This window comes from Stegodyphus dumicola, chromosome 2, assembly GCF_044657685.1.
Source record: "Stegodyphus dumicola isolate Sdum_Otavi_A_Nest chromosome 2, ASM4465768v1".
In the NCBI taxonomy this organism is placed as follows: domain Eukaryota; kingdom Metazoa; phylum Arthropoda; class Arachnida; order Araneae; family Eresidae; genus Stegodyphus; species Stegodyphus dumicola.
Window position 1 is genome coordinate 235,962,350 of NC_140769.1, and position 23,222 is coordinate 235,985,571.

General features: G+C 32.3%; 1 protein-coding gene across 3 annotated transcripts in view; it reads right to left on the bottom strand.

Annotated features, from left to right (window-relative positions):
- The window catches only part of sbm (L-type amino acid transporter sobremesa), a 180,723-nt gene that overhangs the window by 53,893 nt on the left and 103,608 nt on the right, over positions 1-23,222 (bottom strand). For all 3 annotated transcript variants that reach the window (XM_085811910.1, XM_085811911.1, XM_035353826.2), the window contains 3 exons: positions 14,535-14,714; positions 8,920-9,021; positions 2,584-2,826 (listed from right to left, as the gene is read on the bottom strand). In XM_085811910.1, the coding sequence (XP_085668036.1) occupies positions 2,584-2,826; positions 8,920-9,021; positions 14,535-14,714 (525 nt within the window). The remainder of the gene's footprint in view (positions 1-2,583; positions 2,827-8,919; positions 9,022-14,534; positions 14,715-23,222) is intronic.

A 23,222-nucleotide genomic window follows, 5' to 3' on the forward strand; every position in this document is an offset into this window, starting at 1 on the left:
TATTTGCTACATTTTTAATTCGTTCAAAAGCACTATTCTAAAGTTACGCACAGTGTCAAACAGGGTATTGATACAAGGTAAGTCTAATAAAAAGCACAAATAGACGAGATTTATATATCGTAGTTTGTATGGTGCTTATGTATTATCGCAACCACCTTAGTAGAAATCGCCAAAGTTTTAGAATGCTCATTTCTTCAGGCAACCATGCGCATGACAATTCTTCAGTTTTAATAACCAACGTCGCCATTTTTGTATGCTTTCTTTTCGCCATATTTCAAGTTCCAACGATTTTATGTGATTATTTTTTGTCTTAAACCTGATTTTAAAATATGTATTGTAGGATTAGCCTACGGTAGAAGAAACTATAGTAAAATACTGGCAGCACTATAGTAATTTACCGAAAAATCGCTAATTGGAATTTCTTCTCAAAGCAATCACCGTGAAATTTTCACCAGGGGCAAAAGAAAAAACTATAAGTAAATATATATAAGTTACCATTTATAAATAATTTGTTGATTATTTGGGGAATAAATACATAGTTGAATCATAAAATATGTATGTAAAAAGTAATTTTTATAACAAAAAGGTCATTTTTTTCTGCCATAAAATACAGCTGCGCCAAAGCGGCTGCGTTAATACGTAAGTACCGTTTATCTCTATCTAGATAAGCAATATTACAAGCGTAACTGAGCTACCAGAAAACAAATTCATTAATTGACTCAAAAACGTGGACATCAGAAGCACCAATTATATTTAAAAAATTGGAAATAACCAGAATATTTAAGCACCAGCAACTATCGGCCTGGCCAACTAAATTTGTTTATCCTACCGACATGGGAATATTCCTGCACCTTATTCCAGTCGCGAACTTAGTATAGAAGTCTACAGTGACAAAGCACCCACCTCCAAGCTAATCATTCTCTCAATTCAGCAACAGTAGAGCACATAAGTTCAATCCATATCTCTCTGTCTAAATCTACAAAAATTGTAGTTGCAACAAGCCCATCAGTGGCCGAGCGGTAAAGTCGCTGAACACTGGTAGTTCGGTCCGAGGTTCGAGTCCCGCAAACGGGCTGGCTGCATGGGAGTTTTCGTGGTTTTCCCCATGTGTAACGTGTATACGAGCCAGTTTCCCTTAGAACGTCCTCCACGAAGGCATCCCTCCCCTTAGGCAGATAGCCCTAATGTGCTTTGCCATAATTAAATAAACCAAACTAACCTAGTTGCAACAAATACATATTTGACATGTGTTCGCAGTCGCTCAGACGATATAGGGGTTAGGCTCAGACGATATAGGGGTCAGACGATATAGGGCTACGGTACCGAAGGGCCCCGGTTCGAATCCCCGATAAGACATGGATGTTTGTAAATGTATATAGTATTGATGCGGCATGGCGGCACTCTAAATATGCGGCGAGCCGAAAGTCTTCTCCTGTGAATTGGTGGAAGAATGAGAGGGGTAGAAGACCCCTGGATCTCCCTGGGGTGCTCTTCCTCAAAATTGAGGTGAAAAATAGAAGTCCAACCTCTCTTAGAGTAGGCTCGGGCAAGCATTGTTCCATATAATGTGGACAAGACAACAACAACAACATGTATTCGCAGGCTGTGTCGCCATTTACAGACCACTGATTTTTCCATTTACAGACCACTGAAAATTCTTCTTTCTCCATTTTATTAATTGAAAATTACCAAAAATTGTTGTTTGCCGCTTAATCTCATACAGACTTGGGGTAGGTACATTTTGCTTCTTCAAGTAAATAGCACTAGTGATGAGTCTCTAAAATATCCCTTTTCTGGCCTTCTAAGCGAACATTACAATATTTGCATACAGTAACGTTTAAGTTATAAACCCTTTTGTGTAAACTTATATTATGAATTATTTTCTTTTTATCATGACCCATACTGATTAAAATTTACAATCAATCAATAAAAATTTGCGAGGGAAAAAAACTGTAAATTACTAAATTCAAATGAATATGCATTTTGGAAGGAAACAAAAACGCGTCAATTCTACAACTTGTGACACTACTGAACTGGTTTAAAGAGACGAATGACCTAAGGAAAGTGACTAAATACGTATCTAAGGGGGGAGCGATAGGCAGTAGGCGAGGTTAAAAAAGAGAGACAGGGACTACGAACAATATGCAGAGAGCCGCAAGATCGTAAACGTCATGCGAATTAGACAAACTATCTTGAAATACCTATTTTCTCTCAAATGGTATTCGAAAATTTCCTGAACATTGCTTCGCATTTTATCTCTAACACTAGTAAATTTTGCATGTACTTGCATCTATTTCTTAAATACGAAAATTCCATACCTCTCATTATAAAGCAATATTTACAAAGTTCTATCATAAACTGATAGCAGTGATAACAACTTCATGAGGTGCCTTTAGTTATGACTATGAAAGAACATAACATTTTTACCTTTGCCATAATATAATTGCTTAATTCTCACAAAAAATGAAAGAAAAAATTAATTTATAAAATCTAAAAAGGGTAAAATTATAAATATTAATTAAGATCCATTTGTATAAATTATAACTCATTCATAAAAGATAAAAATACTTCATCCAAACTAACCGATGGCTAATGCTGCGACTAGCTTAACAGGAAGCGTATCTTGTCCGCATCCAATATTAAGAGGCTCTACGACGTATTCTCCCAACGACAAGCAAATGATAGCCATCATAGAAGGCTTGAGTACGAATACAGAAACCCAAGAGAAGAGGAAGGCAGGTAGAGGTCCAAACGCATCCATCATATAACTGTATTCTGCACCAGATTTTGTTATCATAGTTCCCAATTCTGCATAACACAAAGCACCTGTGATAAAAAAATGTAATGTATATTATTCAGAATTCAAATTCAGCATGATATGTGAATATAATTAAAGAAGTGACAATTATTTGCTGTGAAAGGCTATTGTGTTGTCATTTGTATTTTAAGTAAAACTATGCAGACTCATAAAGAAAGAAATGTTTTCCTAAATTTCATCTGTGTTTCATTTTTTCAGCATTGAATTTGAAAAATAATGTAAAAATAACAGATATACAAATTATTTCATATATCTCGGCTTTCCGTTTTTATTTTTGTTTTTGTTTTTTTTTAAATCAGCAGTGGGTCTCCTTCTTTGCAAAGTTACCTTCCCAAATTTATACGAAATTGTATAACTTTTCGTGTAGGAGTATTATGCATAAATTTAAAAATATAGCGATTTCGTAGCATCGTAACAAAACTGAGGATATATCAGATTCCCAAAAATTATTAAAACTTTTTAAACAAACATAAACCTTAGTTCAACGAGCCAAATCAGTGAATGAGTTCAGTTGCTACTTAGTTTGTTACATGCTACAAAAATACATACCAAACTAATAATTAACAACAGAATTTGTCATAGCATGTGTAAATTTGAATTATATAATAGTTTTGAAGGTCACATGAAACCTTTTTCAGCTGAGAGAATAAAACGGATGAAAAACAAATATGCTTAGATAAGAACAAAAGCCACATATTTAATTTTCATCGTTTTCATTTTAAGTAATTTTATATATTCCATATCGATGAATTGTATTTATGTAAAATCTTTTATACCAATGAATTATAATGTTCTACACATGTGTGATTTATATGCTTCATATAAACAAATTTACTATATTTGGATATATACAATATATATATATATTCTTCTTATAACAAAAATAAAGTTTATTAAAATAATTCAAAAGATATTTTATTTGTTTTGAGTTAGTATTTAATATGCATAAAATATTTTAAAATAACAGTATTTATTAGAAGATGCAACATTATAGTTTGCACTGATATTAGAGTGGTCATGTCAAATCACGTTCCACGAAAATTCTGTTTTATTTGAACATGTGTTAGAATGTGCTAAAAAGGCAACAAAGACAATAGGAATAACCTAATGATGCAAAGAAATTGGAAACAGAATGGCAGCTATTATATCTCGCTAGAGAGGCATTAATTCTATGAGAGCGAAGAAACAGGAAAGGAAATTGAAAAAAAAAAAAAAAAAATGTGAAAAGAAGAAAAGTACACATTTTCCTATCCAAATGGGTTCTATTCGCTTTATTATTCCTTTCTCAAGGCACAGAAATTTCAATACCGCTTCCACCATATCTCTGAAACATATTTTCAGTAGTTCTATTTTAGGTTTTGATCAAAGAAGTTTAGTATCATGTGGAAAAAGTCAATACTCTCAGTCGTTTGTTCAATCTAAACTAAGTGCTCAGCGAGAAGTTTAAGGCTACCCATATATTTCTGCTGAACTCTTCCTTCTTCATTTCGAAAGGAAGTTTAGTTTCTACTCTCCATAAAAGGATGACTTAGTATGCTAAAAACTATATTGAATATTTGGTATAAAAGTATAAGTAATACAAAACATATGAATGCAGATTTTACACTAATGCTTCTATAAAAAGTGTAAAACCATGCCTTACGCAATTGAATAAGGTATGTCTCTGAGCTTGTTATTGCTTGCTTACTGAAAAAAAAAAGAGCTTTACATAGTTTGTATAGGTCTATTTTTAGCTATACCTGAGAAAGATTATGAAATTGTATGCCGTAGAGATTGATAAAAACTGCCTCTTTTAACAAAAGTTTGTTGTGAATATTTAATAAACCTTAGTTGGAATCAGGCAGACATTTTCTGAAATTCTCTAAATAATTTTCTTAAAGGGAACACCATATTCTGTTCTAGGATGAGCTAAAGTATGCTACTAATTAAGTATTATGACAGCCATCTCGTTTTTTTAAGCCTGAGAGTTTAGTAGACTTCAAAGATAGTCTTTATACTCAGTAAAGGTCTTGTGCTGAAGTTTATGAGGATATTGATCATACTGCCTGAGTTACATGCCCATCATTAAACGTTTTAACTCACAGAATATTTATTCGTAATACTTTGTATGGTTCATTTGATTTAATTAAAGGACCTGCCATAAGATCGCATAACCTGTGATCTTATTCACGCAGCAGATAAATCCATAATCGCAGTCAATTTAAATATTCCCATCAATTGCATTTTGAACTACCAAATAAACTGTCTTTTATGAGTTCAACTATTTCCGAATAAGTAAAATTAGCTGCTTATTGCACAGAAGTAGTACCCTTGATTTCAACAACTGTGATTGAATGATCTTGATTACACTTCAAAGGCATTATATATACTACTTTTATTCAATTCTTCAACATTTCTGCTCGGATGTTTATCTGCTTTCTACCTGAATTAAGTCACGTGACACAAAAAGACGAACTGCAAAACTTTGTTTCAAGCTTATTTCAAGATAGCTCCTAATATTTCATTTTCAAACGAAGCTTTTCTCTCAGAAGAACAGTAATAAGAATAGAAATAAATTTATTGAAGCACTCTTTATTTGTTTTTCCTTTTCTTTATTTCATTCGAGCTGAAACTTTTCACACTTTTTCTTGGCCATTTTTCTCTATATTTTTGTTTTTTGTATTGATGCTTTTATTCACTGATATTATTTCGTAATTTTTTTATAACACCGTCATTTTAACTTGCGAAACTTTAATTTCTGAAAAATGTTACATTATTCCATGATTTCGAACTTTACAAAATTATCTTTAAAGAATTTTTGATTAACCAACACTTAGAAATAAATTATTCTGAATTAATAATATAGAAATATGTTATAATCCTAAAATCGTACTTTAATATATTTCATCTTACATTTTCCTAAAGATTTCTGTTCGCTGATTTAGACTTCGTTTCATTGACATATCTTTGCAACACCTTCGTTTATTCCGTTCATTTTAGCAAATACCGAGTACGTTAATTTTTTTCTACCGGCCGCGATCTTACGGTTAGGTGAACTAAAGAACAATATATATTAAAATTCAGGTCAGATTAACCATGCTTTATTTCTTATTAAATACATTAACTTACCATGCTGCTTTAAGTTGTGATTTCTTATAAAATAATAGCTTAAAGTAGCATGGTAAGTTGACGTAAATTTCAGCATACATTGTCCTATATCACATTATGTGTATAACTTTATTATATGTGTTCTAAAATCGTGACCAACAGAAAAAATAATTTAGGAAAAATATTCAGAGAAATCATTTAAGAAGAAAATTTATACTAACATAAAGGCAGGTTGTTTTCAGAATGAAATACAGCTTTGTTGGGTATGAAATATAGTTAGGAATTGAAAAATAAGAATTCTACGAATTTTTATCATGCTATATAATTTTGTATAACTGACAGTAGATTTATCTTGAAAAATTATTGTCTCTCATTCACATTAGCGGTAGTGTTAGTTGTTCAGCTTTGACAAGATATGACATTCAGTAAATATCGAATAATTTAAAAAAGTGAAGCCTTCTTTGCGTATTATACAGTAGGACTTCGGTTATTCAGAAAATTATTTAAATTCAATCTTATAAAATTTTCCGAAAAAAAATTTCTGAAGTTAGACGCAAAGTCCTCTTTAACAAGAAAATACTTCCCACCAATGTACTTCCGACTAGTTTGGAAAGGAAAACACCCGCGGATTCTATGCAATATCCTTCCCCTCCTGAATATATACGTTTTAAAAAGAAATCCTTTTTTAACGCACAATATAAATACAAAAAATACTAAACGAAGAGAAAACATTTCTGTGTCTCCATCTCTCCCCCAATTTTGGTTATAGTTATTACAAACAATGCGCCTGAAACTGCAATTACGAAGTAATAACAAAGATGACAATAAATAAAAAGTATAATTTAAATTTACAGTTGAAATTCGACGAAGAATAAGCCATTAGAGTTTCAATTCAAACATAGCAACGATTCTCTACAAACCCTATTGAGAAATTTAGAATAACGTTATATGCTTTTGTATATTGCGTGCGTTATGGTAACTGAAAGCATAAGGCAACTAAAAATGGACACTAGTCATTTTTTTCTTTACATGGTTTGTCAAATATCAGTCTTGAAGGCATTCAGAAAAAATATTATGATTTCGAAGGTATTTTGACAGACATCACATTAGTGAACCCTAACACAATAAATGTGGTTAAGAAAAACTTGATATTATTTTATCAGTTTAGGTTTCAATTCATCAGAAATAATTTTTGATATCAAAATTAGTATATACTAAAAGCTTTTATGACAAAAAAGAGGCTACTAAACCTTTGATTAACAAATGAAAATTTCATCTGTAAAGAATCAATTTAAAGGATTTTCCATAAAACTTTAAGTTTATAGATTTATTTCAAGCATAATTTTGTATTTAATGCTGGCTCCCTAGAATCTCTTCTCATTGGCAGTTAAATTGAAGATTAAAAACTGAATTTTTGAATCTGCTGTCTAGCGCCGAAAACTTTAGTATGGTTAGTATGGTGCTGCATAGAATAAATTAAATTAACACAAATTACATTTTTTCCTGTATATCATAAAAAAGGCGAGAAATTGTCGATAGCTTACGGAAGCTCACATTGTTTCATGATGAATATACGTATATACATTTTTAGCTAATGCTGAATAAGACGTCTGTATACTGGCAAGCATGCTGATACGGCATTTTTGCGTAACACAGCGTAATGAAACATCATTTGTTTTCCTGGGTTTCCCAGGTAATGCCTTTTTGATCTCCTCTAAGCTTTCAAGTTTTCGTGATTTGATTAGAAAAATATTTACTTTAAAACCGTGCTACAAAAACGAACTTCAGACTGATCACATAGGGTGGAAGTGGTGGCAAGCCATACTTGGAATCTGAGCGGTTATTATAAATTAGCTCATTCTTGCCATCATCTCTCTAATTCTGGGGCCTGATGCTCCAAGTTGCTGGAGCCGGAACCAATCTTTGCACCTGTGTGTCATTCCGCATTGGGTAATCATTCTACAACATATGTGAACTACTATACTGAGTAATAGAATGCACGTATCACTGTATCAACTTGTGTTTGACGGAATTCAGGACATAGTGTGCATATATTTCGACACGAATGCATTGATTTAACAGAAATCTTTCATTAATTGCAGATTATTTACATGCATTTTTCTGTGTTAATTTTCATAGTTTGTTTGAATATCAAATATTTTTATTTACATTATTGCATCATAATTTTACAATGTGTATTCCTTTTTTTGCTAAGGTAAGTCTTAATGATTAATATATTACATTAAAATTTATCAATACGTTTACCTACTTCTGTTATGTTTGAATACACAATACTGTGCATAAGTGTTACTAGAAACAATCTTTCCCCCCCTCCCTTACAACTATTTTTATTATAATTTCCAGAACGTCTGTCCCATTTTCGTGTGCAGACAGTTTCAACACCAATACATATGAGATCGAAAAATAATTATTTTATTTTATTTTAATTCCAGTATTCTAAATGGAAGCAAGTTAGAGGATAGAAATTAAAGGATTATTTCTAAATGTAAGAAAGCTCAGAACAAAGGCTTCCATAAAATTATTTTTCTTAATGTCAGAGAAGCATACGAGAAGATGTAAAGATAAGCTGGTTTCGTGCAACACATTGCTTTCACAAGCTTTTGTGATGACATGTCAATGCAAATAAAATTATTATTATATCAGTTAAACGAATGACATGATATTAAGTAATAGGTTTTAGCTACATGCATCGTCAGTGAGTTTTAATAAATAAGAAATCAATGTCCATTAAAAGAGTTGAATTAAAATTTTATTTTGCCCAAATTTAGAACTTTTATTTTCTCAGTAAAATGTAGATATCCTTCTTCTTCTAGCAATTTAAGTATTTCACTTCTTAGTTCAAAAACAGAAGATAACGATCTTGAAGTGAGAAATTAAAAGACTGTAAAAGATTTTCTCATTTTTAATATACAGCTTCAGTTAGAAAATTATAAAAGCTTATTTGAACCGCCTTTAGTTATAAAATATTAAAATATGGAAAGAAAGTAACTTACCTAGCAGAGACAATATGCCGCAACCTGCCCATATTATAAGGCTGACACCGACTGAACCTGATCTCAGCAGAACACCTTTTGGTGAAACGAAGATACCTGAACCTAAGTTCAAAAGATGGAATTATTTTTAAATGTCATGCTTTTTATATTTTTCATCCAAATTCAATATAAAGAAAGGAACACAAGTACTGCTTATATTGCATACTACTAAAAATATAATGAACCATTTTTAATGTAGAGAGTAAATGTCAGAATAAAAGACATAATATTATACAATTTAAATTTTTAACTGACATTACGCTCATGTTCTGTAAATGTTTCATTATTATCCACTAAGAATTTACTATTTAATCAAACTAGCGTAACAGATATAAATTGAAACTTTATTTTTGCAGTTTAATCATGATCAAACAACCGTTCCTAATTAAATTACAAACAACAGTCAACGCTCTCTATAAAATAAATCATTATGATGACCATTCTATTATAACAATCGGTATATAAAGTCCCCAGTTGATAAAAGTATATGAAAATAATTTTCGTTAAAATCACCATTCGTTATAACGTCTTTTTCTCTCGTATCTGTGTTATACCTGGAAAAAGCCCTGAAAACCCCCTGCCCTCAACTCATTCCATTGCCAGAACGGAACTCGAGATGAACTATTAGTTCGTCGCAGCTCTAGGAAAGCGAACACTTGTGAACCATTTTCGAGACAGAAAGCAGATACGTAATGTGAAGCAGTATGAAGAACGGAACATAAAAAATATTTCAGCAAAATAAGTCTTCTAATCTATAAAACCTAATCTATAAAAAAAGCTAAAATAATGAAAGATGTAAGAAACTGTGAGATAGAATCAGAAGCGTGTCGGGCTGGTCTAATGGGCGCAGTCTATTTAGAAAAAATGTCTGGAGTTTTTTCCAATTGAACATTGTTTGCCAAGATACAAGGGTGTAGATACACATCATTCCTATGAAGCTCAATTTATATGACGAGGAATGCGACCTTCATTAAGATATTAGGACTTCTGTCTGAAGGTCTGTATCTCGGCGAATAGTAAAGGATTTGCACAAACATACAGTCATTTTTATAACAGAGCATCGATACAAAATCATTAAGATTTGGGGATATGAAAATTATCTCCTTTAATGCTACAGAATAAATAATTTGAACCAACAGTTATTATTTGTCGATGAACTAACGACGACGGAGTTAAAACAGAACGTTTACTATTAGTTTATTTTATGGGAGGCGGGAGGTGCTATTTAATATTTCCCTTCCAACGAATTTATATTATTTTTTGCTACACGAATCTTAGAGTTAGGATAAAAGTTTTATCCGTTTTTTAAACCATCTATATCAGATGACAAGGCGAAACTATGGCCAATGGCGTTTCGGGAAATGTCTCGATAACCCTATCCGCCTATGGAAAAAATATGGAACACACATGAGTTTCATCAAGTGAATCTGCAGGCTTGAATTGAACTGAAAGAAGAAATATTTTCTTATTAAACCAGCTTTATTTTCAGAGTGCAACGTGAAATGTTTTTATGATTATATAGATATATTACAAACACATTAAGCTGAGAATCATTCATTATTAACTAAGAATTACTCATTTCTATGGAATATTCGCTTATGGTATTTGTCTTCTAGAATGGCGTTCTAGGAAAACTGGTACAATGCCAACTAACGCAACTTGAAAAATATTAAGGAATTTTCCTACTTTGACAAGTATAAGAATAAGAGTCGTATTCTGTAAACATAATTGCAATTCGTTAGCCAGTAAAACTTCATCAAGAACCAAATGCTTGCATTATATAAAATGCCCTATGAATTTTTGTAATTAAATTAGAATTTAACTAACATTATGATGAAACTGAAAGAATTTACGAAAAATATTTCTGAAACAATTTCATGATGTAAAAAATTTTGCTGGTGTTCGTTTTGGCCTAGTTTTAAACAGAAGCAGTTGGAACGGTTAGTGACTTTCCTGGGAGAGGGTTAAAAATAAACAAGTCGTCACATGTTCTATTGTGCAGCTTTCGAAGCATTGCGATTTTTAGCCATTAGGACTGACACACGCATTTGAGGTTAAAATGGAAGCACAGCAAATAATTTTTTTTTAATCGAAAAAAACCTCGAACTAAGAATGTTCTACGTATGTTGCCTTAAAAAAGAAGGCATTGTTTTTATGGTTTTCGCGCAGTGCAGGTGCACTGTAGTGCTACTGCACCCCCACTAGTTGCCGTTAAAACAATACATCTGCTTAGCAGCAGATTCTAGGCCCGAAACAGAAGGATCTTGCATGCGTTTTGATAAGTATTTGAAAAAAAATCTATTATGAAATTAGATAGCTTTACTATCTCTGAAGATATATTTTTTTAAAATCAGAAAGCACATCCTTAATATTTTTTCCAGAACTCGCCTTGATATTTCAAGATTATGTGTCTGTTTATTGACGTGAGTGAGCCGGACTACTTGACATTACTGACACATGCGCGAGAGTACTTAACATAGTACTGAAACAACAGTCACTGAAAATACTTCCATGGATTCTGAATAATAGTAATTGAAAATACGTCCGTAAGCGTACATGACAATACTCACAGAAAATATGTCAAACGGATTTTAAAAGTATATTTCAGGAGTTTAGAATAGATCAAATTCGCAAAGAAAACTTAACTGCACCGAAATAGGTTTTGACCAGAATTAGTCTTTTTCAGTGCAAGATAACTATAAAGGCAGAGGGGAATCTGAAAAGTTACAGACTTCATTTCTTTATTCATATGGTTGTAAGCTTCCATTATGTTAATCTAACCAGCTATTATTATTTAGATTTTCATTGTCACTTCTCTTTTTCATTTTCCTACCACAATGACAATTGAGTTTGACATAATTTAAGGTAAGTTTTTCGGATTTTAAGATAGAACATGTTTTTGCCCCTCGAGGTCACTTTACTAGGTTTCTTCTGTACTATTCGGCTTTTGTGTTATAGCTGCCGTCATTCTAAATTGTTATGCCGGTGAGAATTTTGAGGTAATTTCACATTAAATCAGCTGTGTATCTTTGGCTAATAACCCTGAATTTTACTGTTACTTTACGTTTCATCGCCACGAATGATGGCTGATTTGTAAGTACGAGTAGTGCGTTCGTGTTCAAGCTCTGATTCAATATGAAGGTTTATTTTGAAACCTTCCCAAGACTCTGTTGTTATTTTCAAATCCAGCGATAATTCGCTGCAAATCTGTTAAGCCCCGAGTACCATACCCTATAAGGCATAAAAAACTACTAGAATCTTTGAAAAGCCTATATTTTGTTGACATTTCATTATTAAGTCAAGGACAGACTGGTGCTTTGTTAAATACTATGAAGTGTATGAAATTACCTATACGGCGATACTGAAAAAAATATCTTTCATTTTATTTAGAGGGGAAGTTAAAATATGCGTACAATGTTAGTAATGCAGCATTGAGGGAATCAACACAATCATATGCATATATGTCAAGGGCTTATAGTTTCAATACAGTAATATGTCTTAAAAGTTTAACTGACGTCTTTAATATTTATTGCGAATGATTCAGAAGGTAAGCTTAAATTACCAGTGAATGACTTTCCTGCAAGATTCGGACATCATTTGAAAGTGTAGTTTTATTTTTATTCCTGTATCATACATATTTTCCTTATAACAATTTGCATTTTTTTATCACTAAGCAAGTCCTATGAATCCTGCCTTTCAAATACTTTTCAATTTAAGTATTTCCCACAAAATAACCAGAAACGAGATAGAGAATTTAAGGAGTCAGTTATTTTGATATAAACTCCTTCTTCAACTTAAAAGGTAAAATTACTAATCCAGATAATAACAAGTTTGGGGTAGCCATAAAAATAAATATTGAGATTTAAAACTGTTCTATAGTACACTATATTAGTTTTAATGCAGGACTATCATTTCAACAGCTCCTGAAAAAAGGAAACAAAGAAATTTATTTCAGATCTTAAGATCGTTAAGATCGCTTATGCAGACATAATAAGAAGTTACACTAACCGTTTTACTTGCACGCTTGTTTTTAGATCAAACTGAAGTTTTGAACCCTTTCCTTATTTTCAAATACTTTAATAAAAACTGTGTAAATTGCAGACAATAATTTGTTGCAAACTAGTTGAAGAACTTAGAGATAGTATTATCTTTATGGGATGGCTCATGTCTCCAGAAATTATTACTAGTTTCAAAAATCTAAAACTACCATCAAGTGAGCCCTTTAAAAACTTTTCAATAATTCAATGGAATAATTTTGTTTTGGGCTATCTGATAAATGTTAAGAATTCCACAGTCAATTTCGCGTAAAGTAAAATTACATTTTCTGCGTGATACCGAAAACGCTTTACGAAAGAGTTGTGGGAAATTTATATTTTTGATACAGGAAAGTGAGTTATTAAATTTCTATCTTTAAATTTTTAATGATTATGTTAAATAATATCATTATTATTAAAGAAGTAAAACACTCGTTGCAGCTGTTAAAGCCTATTTTTATTGCATTAGATGTGGTCCAAAAACTCGCATTTCTATTATGTGAGTGAAATTTGGTTGAAATTAATAGTTAATGTTATAGAAGCTTCTGAAAAATAAAGCAAATGTAGTTTCGGTCTGGCAATAATCTGCTCCAAAAAACAGCTTATCACTGTCGTTCGATTTGTTGATTATAGTATTCGCTATATAAATCCTGGTTAGAAGGACGGTAAATGGGTTATTTCTTCCGTGACTGAATAGACTTCCGTGATAGAAATGCAACACGAAATCTTAAATGTCGATGTAACGCCTCCATAAGCACTTAGGTTCTGGGATCTGGGAAGGAAGAGACAAATATTCGATCCTATGAATCTGAAGACATTTAGAGGATCTTCTTTATCATCTTTATACCTGATATCTCCTATTCTTATCGAACATATTGAAACTATGAGCATTAGCGGTTTAAAGTAAGTTAACAATAGTTCGCATTCACATTGGCACAGCAAACTTTATGTTAACAGAATAATTCATAAAGAATCTACTTTATACATTCTTAGAACTAATATGTAAAGCATAAACAAATACATTTTTAACTGCTATTCGATAGCGATTAGGGAAGCCAGATGCCATAGCTTGGAGAAGGTTCAAATCTTGAAGGAGGCATGGACGTCTGCAAATGCTTATTCTCTCCCTCTTACGGGTGTATTATCGGTAGCTCGTGTAATGCATTACCTTGATGATGAGATCGCTAAACGATCAGCGGGTTAGGTCATTTCCGACTATGCTTAATGAGCTTCGTGTGCGGCCATAAGAAAGCAATGTTTATAACGACTGCATATTTCTGCGAAGCAGGTTTCATGTTACAGAGGTTCTTTAGTATCAAACAATACAGAAATACAAGATTCATTGCAAAATGGTATAATTTTAAGCTTCATGGCCCTAGAGGAACTTCTCGTTTCGTACTCAACCACATCTATTATAAACTTCAATTTATGATAGTTGGATATAATACAGTATATGTTAAGCCTTCTTTTTTATGAAATTTGGGAATATATTTGCCCTCCTATATCGTTTGCATTGGTAAAGATAAGGGAAAAACTGCTTACCTATCATAGTTCCCACGATTAGTGCTACTCCGCTTACGAGGCCGACTCGTCTTTTGAGAGCAATCCCTTCGACGGGGGTATCCTCGTGCGTGTCTTCTGCCATCTTCAGAGGTAATTCTGACAGTGCACTACCCGTCGACTGCGACGTTGGGAAACGTTTCTGCCCATTCACTTCGCTCACTTCAAAAAAAAAAAAAAAAAAAAAAAAAAAGTAAATCAACTATGTTAACTTTCATTCAATAAGTACACTGCAAGTATACGTTAGTTGAGAGCAAAATAAAAATTTTGATGTCCTTAACGAACCATAAATACACCTGTTTATTAATCCGTATTGATTAAAAAAACACCACACCACTGAATATACAAGGACATTAAATTAAAAGTAAAAATAACTCGCACTGAGTATGGTTTCGGAGGAAGTGTTCTAAAAATAGTATAGTATTCAATTAAAAATTTATTTTGTAACGTAAGAAATAATTAGAAACTGTTACCATTTTTTACTTTATTTGAAACTTTTGCACCTCCAAAAACTTTAAAAACACCAGAAAACATCTGGTGTTATACAACGGTGAGAACAACTTTTCATGTTTTTCTCATCAAAAAACTGTTATTAGATTTAGTATAAAAATGTATTTTGAAATGAAGTTTCCTATTCCTCAATGTCAGAAGTAATTCTTTATGCTCCTTTTTCGTCTAATTTCTTTCTATTTTAGTTGACAAAGCATTTTAATAAACCAACATAAATAAATGGGCCGCAATACTGTTAAGAATTTTTGCATTTTTGGAAAGAGAATGTTTAGCTAGCAAGAGAAGCAGAAAGCAAGTACGATGTATTCGAGACGATAGCTCCTGTCATAAGAGAGAAGGACTGCAATTCGTAGAAAATATTTCAATATACGGATATCAATGCATAAAATCATGCATCAATACAATAGGAAATGAATAATGAATTCGAAGAAAAAGATACATCTAGGGATGTGAATAATCAACACCAGACGAATATCGGAAAAGAAAATATACATGGGGGAATTTTTTTAGGTAAATGTAATGAAATAATATCTAATATTTTACACTTAAGTTCTACTAAATATTCCATATTGAGTACCACTTAGCAGCAAAATACATACAGCATTTGCAGCTTGTATTGGTAGAAAACATTAATGGGCACTTGAAAGATAATCCTAATTAGTTTATAAAATATTTCATAGGAATTCTATTTTATGGAGAATGATAATTGATCCGTTATCTTTCTTATGAAATATTTTTGCTTGAAAAGATGGTAAGTAACCTTTCGAATAATTTTGAATCTTAACATTTTGAAACAAATGTTTTTGAAACACTACTTTAGATAGTAATACAGATTTACAAGGATTGGATTTAAAATTGAAATAAATGCCCCGTCAAAAGTAAAATTATAACTTTAGGCAAAATTTTAAATTGCTTCATTGTTTTTTGAACTATCAAAAGACCTAAATAGTAAAGCCTTCTTGTTGCATCATCGGATGTATATTGATTCACAACAGAGATAAATTATGTGCAACATAGTAAGTAGTTAGGAATTTTGAGGACAAAAATCTCACAATATATAATAAATTTTAAGTTATGCTTAATAAATGAAATTTCTCTTGACTTTGTTTTCGAAAATTTGAAAGACGGACAAGATAAATATATATATTAGAAAACTATGTCATGCTCCCCAAAAAAATACATTAGGTATTTTTTGGGGAGCAGGAGAGATGAAAAATTAACAACGCCTTCTCCGGGAATCGAACCGCGGACCTCTGGAATACCGTCCCAGTGTGCAGACTACCACACCACGAAGGCACGCTAAGAAGGTGGGAGAAATACCTTATAACTATATTTACCAGGTAATCCAGAAGTAACAGAAAAAGTAAAAATTCATTAATTCGGAATGTGTAGATAGTAGCAAGTGCAGTTTGCACAGAAGTGCACCGAAACACATGGGACGTTTCATAATAATGAAAGGTATAGCCTATAGAAATTGCAAAAATAATTACATTTTTCACCGGCAGATGGTGCTTCAATTAAATCAGATGTCTGTTCAATACTGTTGCATAGTTCGTGACACAGTTAAGATTACAACTGTTCATTGGGACTATCATTTATGAGAATAACCGTGGACATGGCACGATATTCTGCAAAGTATAAGACGTGGCACGTGGCACGATATTCAGCAAAGTATTGATGAGGACTCAGTTGTAATTCCAATCACGTGATCGAGAATAACTTCTTTCGATATCAATAGTAACGTCGACCGATCTCTGTATACCTCCTGTGACTATAACTGTGCAAGCATCATAAGGTGGTTAGATGTCATTCGTATGAGGAGACAGCGAGTAAGGAGTCTTCGTTAAATGTCGATCGCAGCAAGTGTTGAACAAGACTTGGACAAAGGCGCCCATGCTGTATGAAAGAGCACTTGCTTCTGTTGCAAGGACAGGATGTTATTTCCTTTGAAAATGCGCTGTATAATCCTGGACTGTGATATAAACATTTTGAAATGTACCACTGTGGATTTCCTCAAAGAAATACTGTTATAATACCAACACACATACCTTCAGTGTAAGAGTTAGTTTTAGAGGAGAAGAAGAAAATATTTAAAAAGCTAACAACGCTTAGATTTATGGCAATATTAGTTATATTAGTAATGAAGAAAAATTTAATTATTGAAGATGCACTTCTGAATTTATTTTATCACTTAATCTGTACTTGCGGTTTACAGTAAATATATCCCTCGAGTGGCAGAAGGTTTTAACTTTGCCAGGATGCGAAATCTGTGAGCTGAAAATGATAAACAGCTCGAAAAGATTTTTCTTCCAATGTTTAAAAAAGAAAAAATAAGAAAAGAGTTTGAACGAATCTCCTTTTAGCATCACTACATCTACTTCATTTTTCACCCTTCTTTCTCTCTTTTATGTTTTTAGATAAATCTATTCGAAGTTTACAGCCTCAGATAGATCTACTGGAAATTTACTTTAAAGTGAGAACATCCATTCTACAAAATACGCAAGATTATGTAACTGCTTTTTAAATTTCTAATTCTTATTTAATACACTTTTCGCGCTGATAAGCAATATGAATAACTCAGAAAACGTGTAACAGTGAATTGAAATAAACGTAACAATAACGTACATTGACCCAATAAAAGCCATTCTAGACTTAAACGACTAAAGATAAAACTTTGAGGCTTCCTAAGCTTTTTAAACTAATGCAGTTTATCCACTGTCTGCGGTGTACTGAATTTACCTTACTTTCAAACGCGTTTTATCTTAGCTGTTTTAAGTCCAGAATGGTTGCTTCTGGATCAGCTTCTGCTATTAATACACATACAGTCGCTTAATTCGATCTGAAGATTACAGAGATAGCGGTAGCCTACCAAAATCAATCGTCTTCTCAACATTTATCTTTCAATTAAATAACATTTAAAAGCATAATTATGTTGCAGAATGTAATATTACGTATTTACAACTCCGCAGGAATTATAATTATTAATATAAAATAGAATATACTATTTTATTTTGTATTATAAGGTATTTCTCCCTCCTTCTTAGCATGCCTTCGCGGTGTAGTAGTCAGCACGCTCAACGCGTATTCCAGAGGTCCGTGATTCGAATCCCGGCGAGGGCATTGTTCAGTTTTCATCTCTCCAGCTTCGAAATAACCTAATGACGCTTACAGTATTACATTATAAAAATTATGGTTTCTGTAATTACGGCAAAGCCTCGAAGGCTATCTGCCAAAGGGAAGGGATGCCTTCGTGAAGGACTTTCTAAGGGAAACTGGCTCGTATACACGTTACACATGGGGTTAACCACGAAAATGCCCATGCAGCTGCTAACCCGTTTGCGGGATTCAAACCTCGGACCGAACTACCAGTGTTCAGCGATTTTACCGCTCGGCCGCTGGTGGGCACCTATAAAAATTATGAATTGTCTACAAATTTTCTTCCGCTAATTCTTTCAAATTGCCTTTTTATTAGTTCTGAAATTATTGTGTAGATTTATGTTATAAGGAATAGTATTTACATTTAATTCCTTCACTCATTTTGTAAGGCAATAAATCTACTCGAAAATTTGTCGCTTTTGTTTTATCTAAACAAAATAACTAGTTCCAGGTAAAGCAAAATTTGAAAATTTTAATGGATTTAATAGAGAAATTTGGTAACATATTTGAGAAAATAAATCATCAATCGATTCATTTCAACAACATTTACTTTTCAACATCAAATACATTATGTACTCTTCCTTTTTATTTTCAAATAATAGCGTTCATTGTAATCTGTTTGCGTTACTACAATTTTTATGCAATTTAAAAGCGTTAGATACACAAATTTATTTTAAAGTTTTGTTAGAAAATCACTAATCACTGTAATTAATTAAAACCTTTTAAATTTTGTTGCTGATTATGATATATTTGCTCTATTAAAAAACGCGCAATTAGAAAATATCTGATAAAAACAGTTTAGATGAAACAAGTAGAAAAACGTTAAGTTGCCTAATGAATGCTTCAAGAAATTTTGGCACTAACAATTGGCACAAAATACAAAACAAAAGTATGAACTTGATGCAGACAATTGAAACCCTCCCTTGCAAGAAAGGTTGCAGAGTGATAAATGCAGTTAATGAGTGGTGAAATTTTTTTGTTCCATTTGTCTTACAAAAGTACGCTTATGTACGTATTCCCAACAGTGTACAATGAAACCCAGAATGAGTACTTATGATTCGCCTTTAAGCACATTCCACTGGTATTGTTTACCAGTTATTTGGCAAATGTGTAGTGTAAGAATTCTTATAGTCTTTTGTAATGGACATTTTTATACAATCCGGCTTTCGTAATAAAATCTAATCTCTCAACAATGATAGTAAAATAAACAATAAATATATACCATCGTAAATGTAAACGAATGCAAAAAAAGCGAAAGAAATTTAATAAGAAATATCGCAAACGTAATATGATATTATTAATATTAAAGAAACTGAGCTAGTACTAATATTCTGTTTATTTATTTTGTAAGAAGTAGATTATTATCATAACTGGAACTTAAGGACAATCTTACATTAAGAGTCATAATGAAACGCTTTATTATAGCTTTTAAAACACCTTTCTATGACATCTCATGTACAAAGAAAATAGTAATTTTATTCTACAAATTCAGGAAATGTAAAGACAAGATTCGTTAATATTATCATCTCAACATATTTTTAATTCATTTTGCAGCAATAAACAACGATCAACGTCACTGCAACTAATGGAAAAGCCTATAGCATCTTAGAATGAGTTTAAAATATATGAAAATATGCAAATCCTAATGACTCTGGTTTTAAGTCATTAGGATTGTAGGATCATTAGGATTTTGTTCTGTAGATGTCGAGACAGATGACATCTAGAGAAAGATCCATATATATAGTTTATTAAAAGGCTTTTCAAAGCAGATAAACAAAAATTCAGCTAAATTAATATAGCTCTCTCCAGGATTCGAACTCCAGATCTCCCGATTGGCGGCCGGACGAGCTTCCAGTTACACCCCGAAGGCACGCGGTAAGGATAGAGAAAATTTCTAATCCATAAAATGAAATAAGATTGATCTCAAAGCAGCACATCTTTTTATTCTGTAACATAAGAGATATTTCTTTGTGTGAACAAGTGCATCTCATCTAGTGGCTGCACGTGAAATCGGAAAATGGCAGAAAAAGGATTCAAGTTTTTAATCCATAATTCAGAAAACAATTTCTTTTTAATTTACGAATGAATTTATAAGTGTATAACGATATAAATCATGTATTGTCAGAGCTTTAGTCTTCTTAGCTCCCGGGGACAATTGAAGATCTTGCATCCCTATCGTTTGCTAAGAGTGGAAAAAATTTCATTCTAAAAAATTATAACATCAGTTTGGCGCCCACTGGGATGCTGCGCCCGGAGACAAATGTCTCCCCTTGCCCCCCCTACGAACAGAAAAACAATCGCACATCATTTCAAAAACATCGCACATCGTTAAATTGCATTCGATAGCAGTCAGTGAATATTTTCGTCGAAATATGATAGCCGGAATTTTTCCTGATTACAATACATCCTTTACTTCGTACAAAGAAGTGAAAACACTAATTGTGTCATTCATGCTTGGATTTGAATCAGTAGAGTGTATTATGAATAAAGAAATAAACAATTAATATAGCAGTGGCCACTTCATTTTTGCCACTCTCATGACTGTTGACAACTTTCTAATCGGAATCAGGTTTTTTGCACAATGTGCGATATATTATTATTACTAAATCTATGACGATAGTAAATTCACGAATTTGGTGAGTTCCAATTGTCGCTGAATATGCATTCAACTACTTCGATACTCAAGCAGATCTTGCTTTTGAGATCAACAAGATCGTAAGACTGATTCATTTTCCAAATGGGATCCGTCCGGGAATGTTGCACCACCTAGGCCCACAAAGATGGCTTACATTCTTCACTTCTCATCGAGCCAGGTAACAGAGTGGGAATATATATATATACGATTGGTGTAACCGATTGCAGCGAAAGAGGGTAGGTGTACAACTACATTTTATAGCAGTCCCATATACAAAATTTAAACATTCTATGGCTACTCGTTTTTGAGTTATGCGAAATACATACATACGTACAGACGTCAAGAAAAGAGATCTCTTCTGAATCCACAGTAACTCTATTTCAAGATCAGTTTTGACAAAAGTAGTCTTTTATTCTACCCGTAGGTACAGATGCCCGCAAAAATATCGTTCAAATGGTTTCGAGAGCGGAAGAAATGGATATTTGCGCTGAAATGGATATTTTCGTTTCCTTACCTTCGTAAAAGAAATTAAAAATACCCTGTATTCTTTTCCTTTTCCCCATTTAAAGGAAAGGAATTAAAAATACCCTGTATTCTTTTCCTTTTCCCCCATTTAAAGGAAGACTAGGAGCTATCGGGACACAATCGGACAAATTAAGGTAGTCAGTCAAGAAAATTATCATCCATCTCATCTTAGTTCGAATATTACTGTCGACTCATTTTGCTTCCTGAAGTAGGACATCTTAAAAGATCAACCATGCTGAACGCAATGCCATCCAACTCTTTTAAATGAATGTGCTGAGCACTGCACAACTGGCATATATAGAAAGAATTCTTACGTTCTTTAAAATATTAGCTTATGATGAAATTGCAGAACTTAATGTTGCTCAGATAGATGACGTAACTTTGCATAATAACCCCAACAAGGCCATATATTAAATTTAAATATACATCAGCAAAGAATTATGGAGCTAATTTCTTTTATCGTACATTTGAATAATAAATATTTATGCACCTTGTAAGCACAGGATGCGTGCAGAATAATGCGAAGAAACTTTCATGCAAGAATTTATTGAAAGATACGAAAGTAATCAGGATAAAAATAATCGTTGAAAACACGTTAAAATGACAGGTTTTTCATTTCTTTTAAATTCAGGAAACAAAACACTTTCATAAGTATTAGTCTGTCAGAGATATCACCGCAGAGGCGTTGGAATTAATAACAGGTTATGCGTTATGGTAGCGCAATATTATGTCATTGGTTGAAAGTGGAAAGCTGCCAACTCTAAGAGCTCCAGTAATTTACTTTTTTCAGTGCTGCTGTCAAAATAAATGATAAAGAGTGTAGAGAATTAATGCGATGAGAGAATATGACATAATAGTTTGTGTCTGAAAAGGCAGTTTAGAAGTCTAATATATTTGAATAAATTTTTAAGAATCGGAAAACTTGAGAGATTACTTAACATGATGGATAAACAATTGTTTGATATTATTTTTTTTCCTGTACGTAACAGAGCTCGTTAAGTTTAACTCTTTAAGCCTTGTATTAATATAATATTAAAATATTTTCCATGTATGAATCTTTATATATATAAATATTTTATATTTATCTTTATATATATAAATATATGTATAATATTATAATATTTTCCATGTATGAAAGTATTTCTTGACGAATAACAAAAATTATGAAAACGATTTCGATTGATTAGCTGGTTGGAAAATCGGATGGTACGTTATCATGCTTTTTAAGATGGAAAAAAAGGAAGAGGAAAAAGGAAAGGTTTTTTTTTTTTAAAAAAGGTTTTTTTTAAAAAAAAAGGAAAGGTCTTTCACCTTTTTTTTTTAAAAGGAAGAGGAGTAAGCTTCCGAAATTTTCCACTATAAACTTCGAATATTAATTTTATAAAGAACGCATTCCTTTTGAAATGAACACCAGACTCGAAACTTCAACACAAATCATTCGATTTGGTTATTTATTCATTCCATCATTTTCCTCCAGCTAATTGCTTTACTTCAAATTCCTGAAATATGCCTCAGTCTGTCTACAGAACTTTTGTATTGCAATCTATAAGTACAATAGCCATAGATATACGTATGCAAAATAGCTAAAGAATGCACAAATAAAGAATCCCTTGTAATCAGCAAATTTTAAAGTTATAGATAATACAGACATATATATGCAGCATAATTAAATTTAATTTGAAAGGGATAGGAAATCCTGCTTCTGTGACATTCGAGTGTACCTTTGCTATATACTAGAAAATATTCAAAAATGAAATTATTTTAAAACGCATGTATTTTATTGCAATTTTTTAAAACGTAAATTAATGAACATATCCATTTGCAGAGATATAGAACACCCAAAT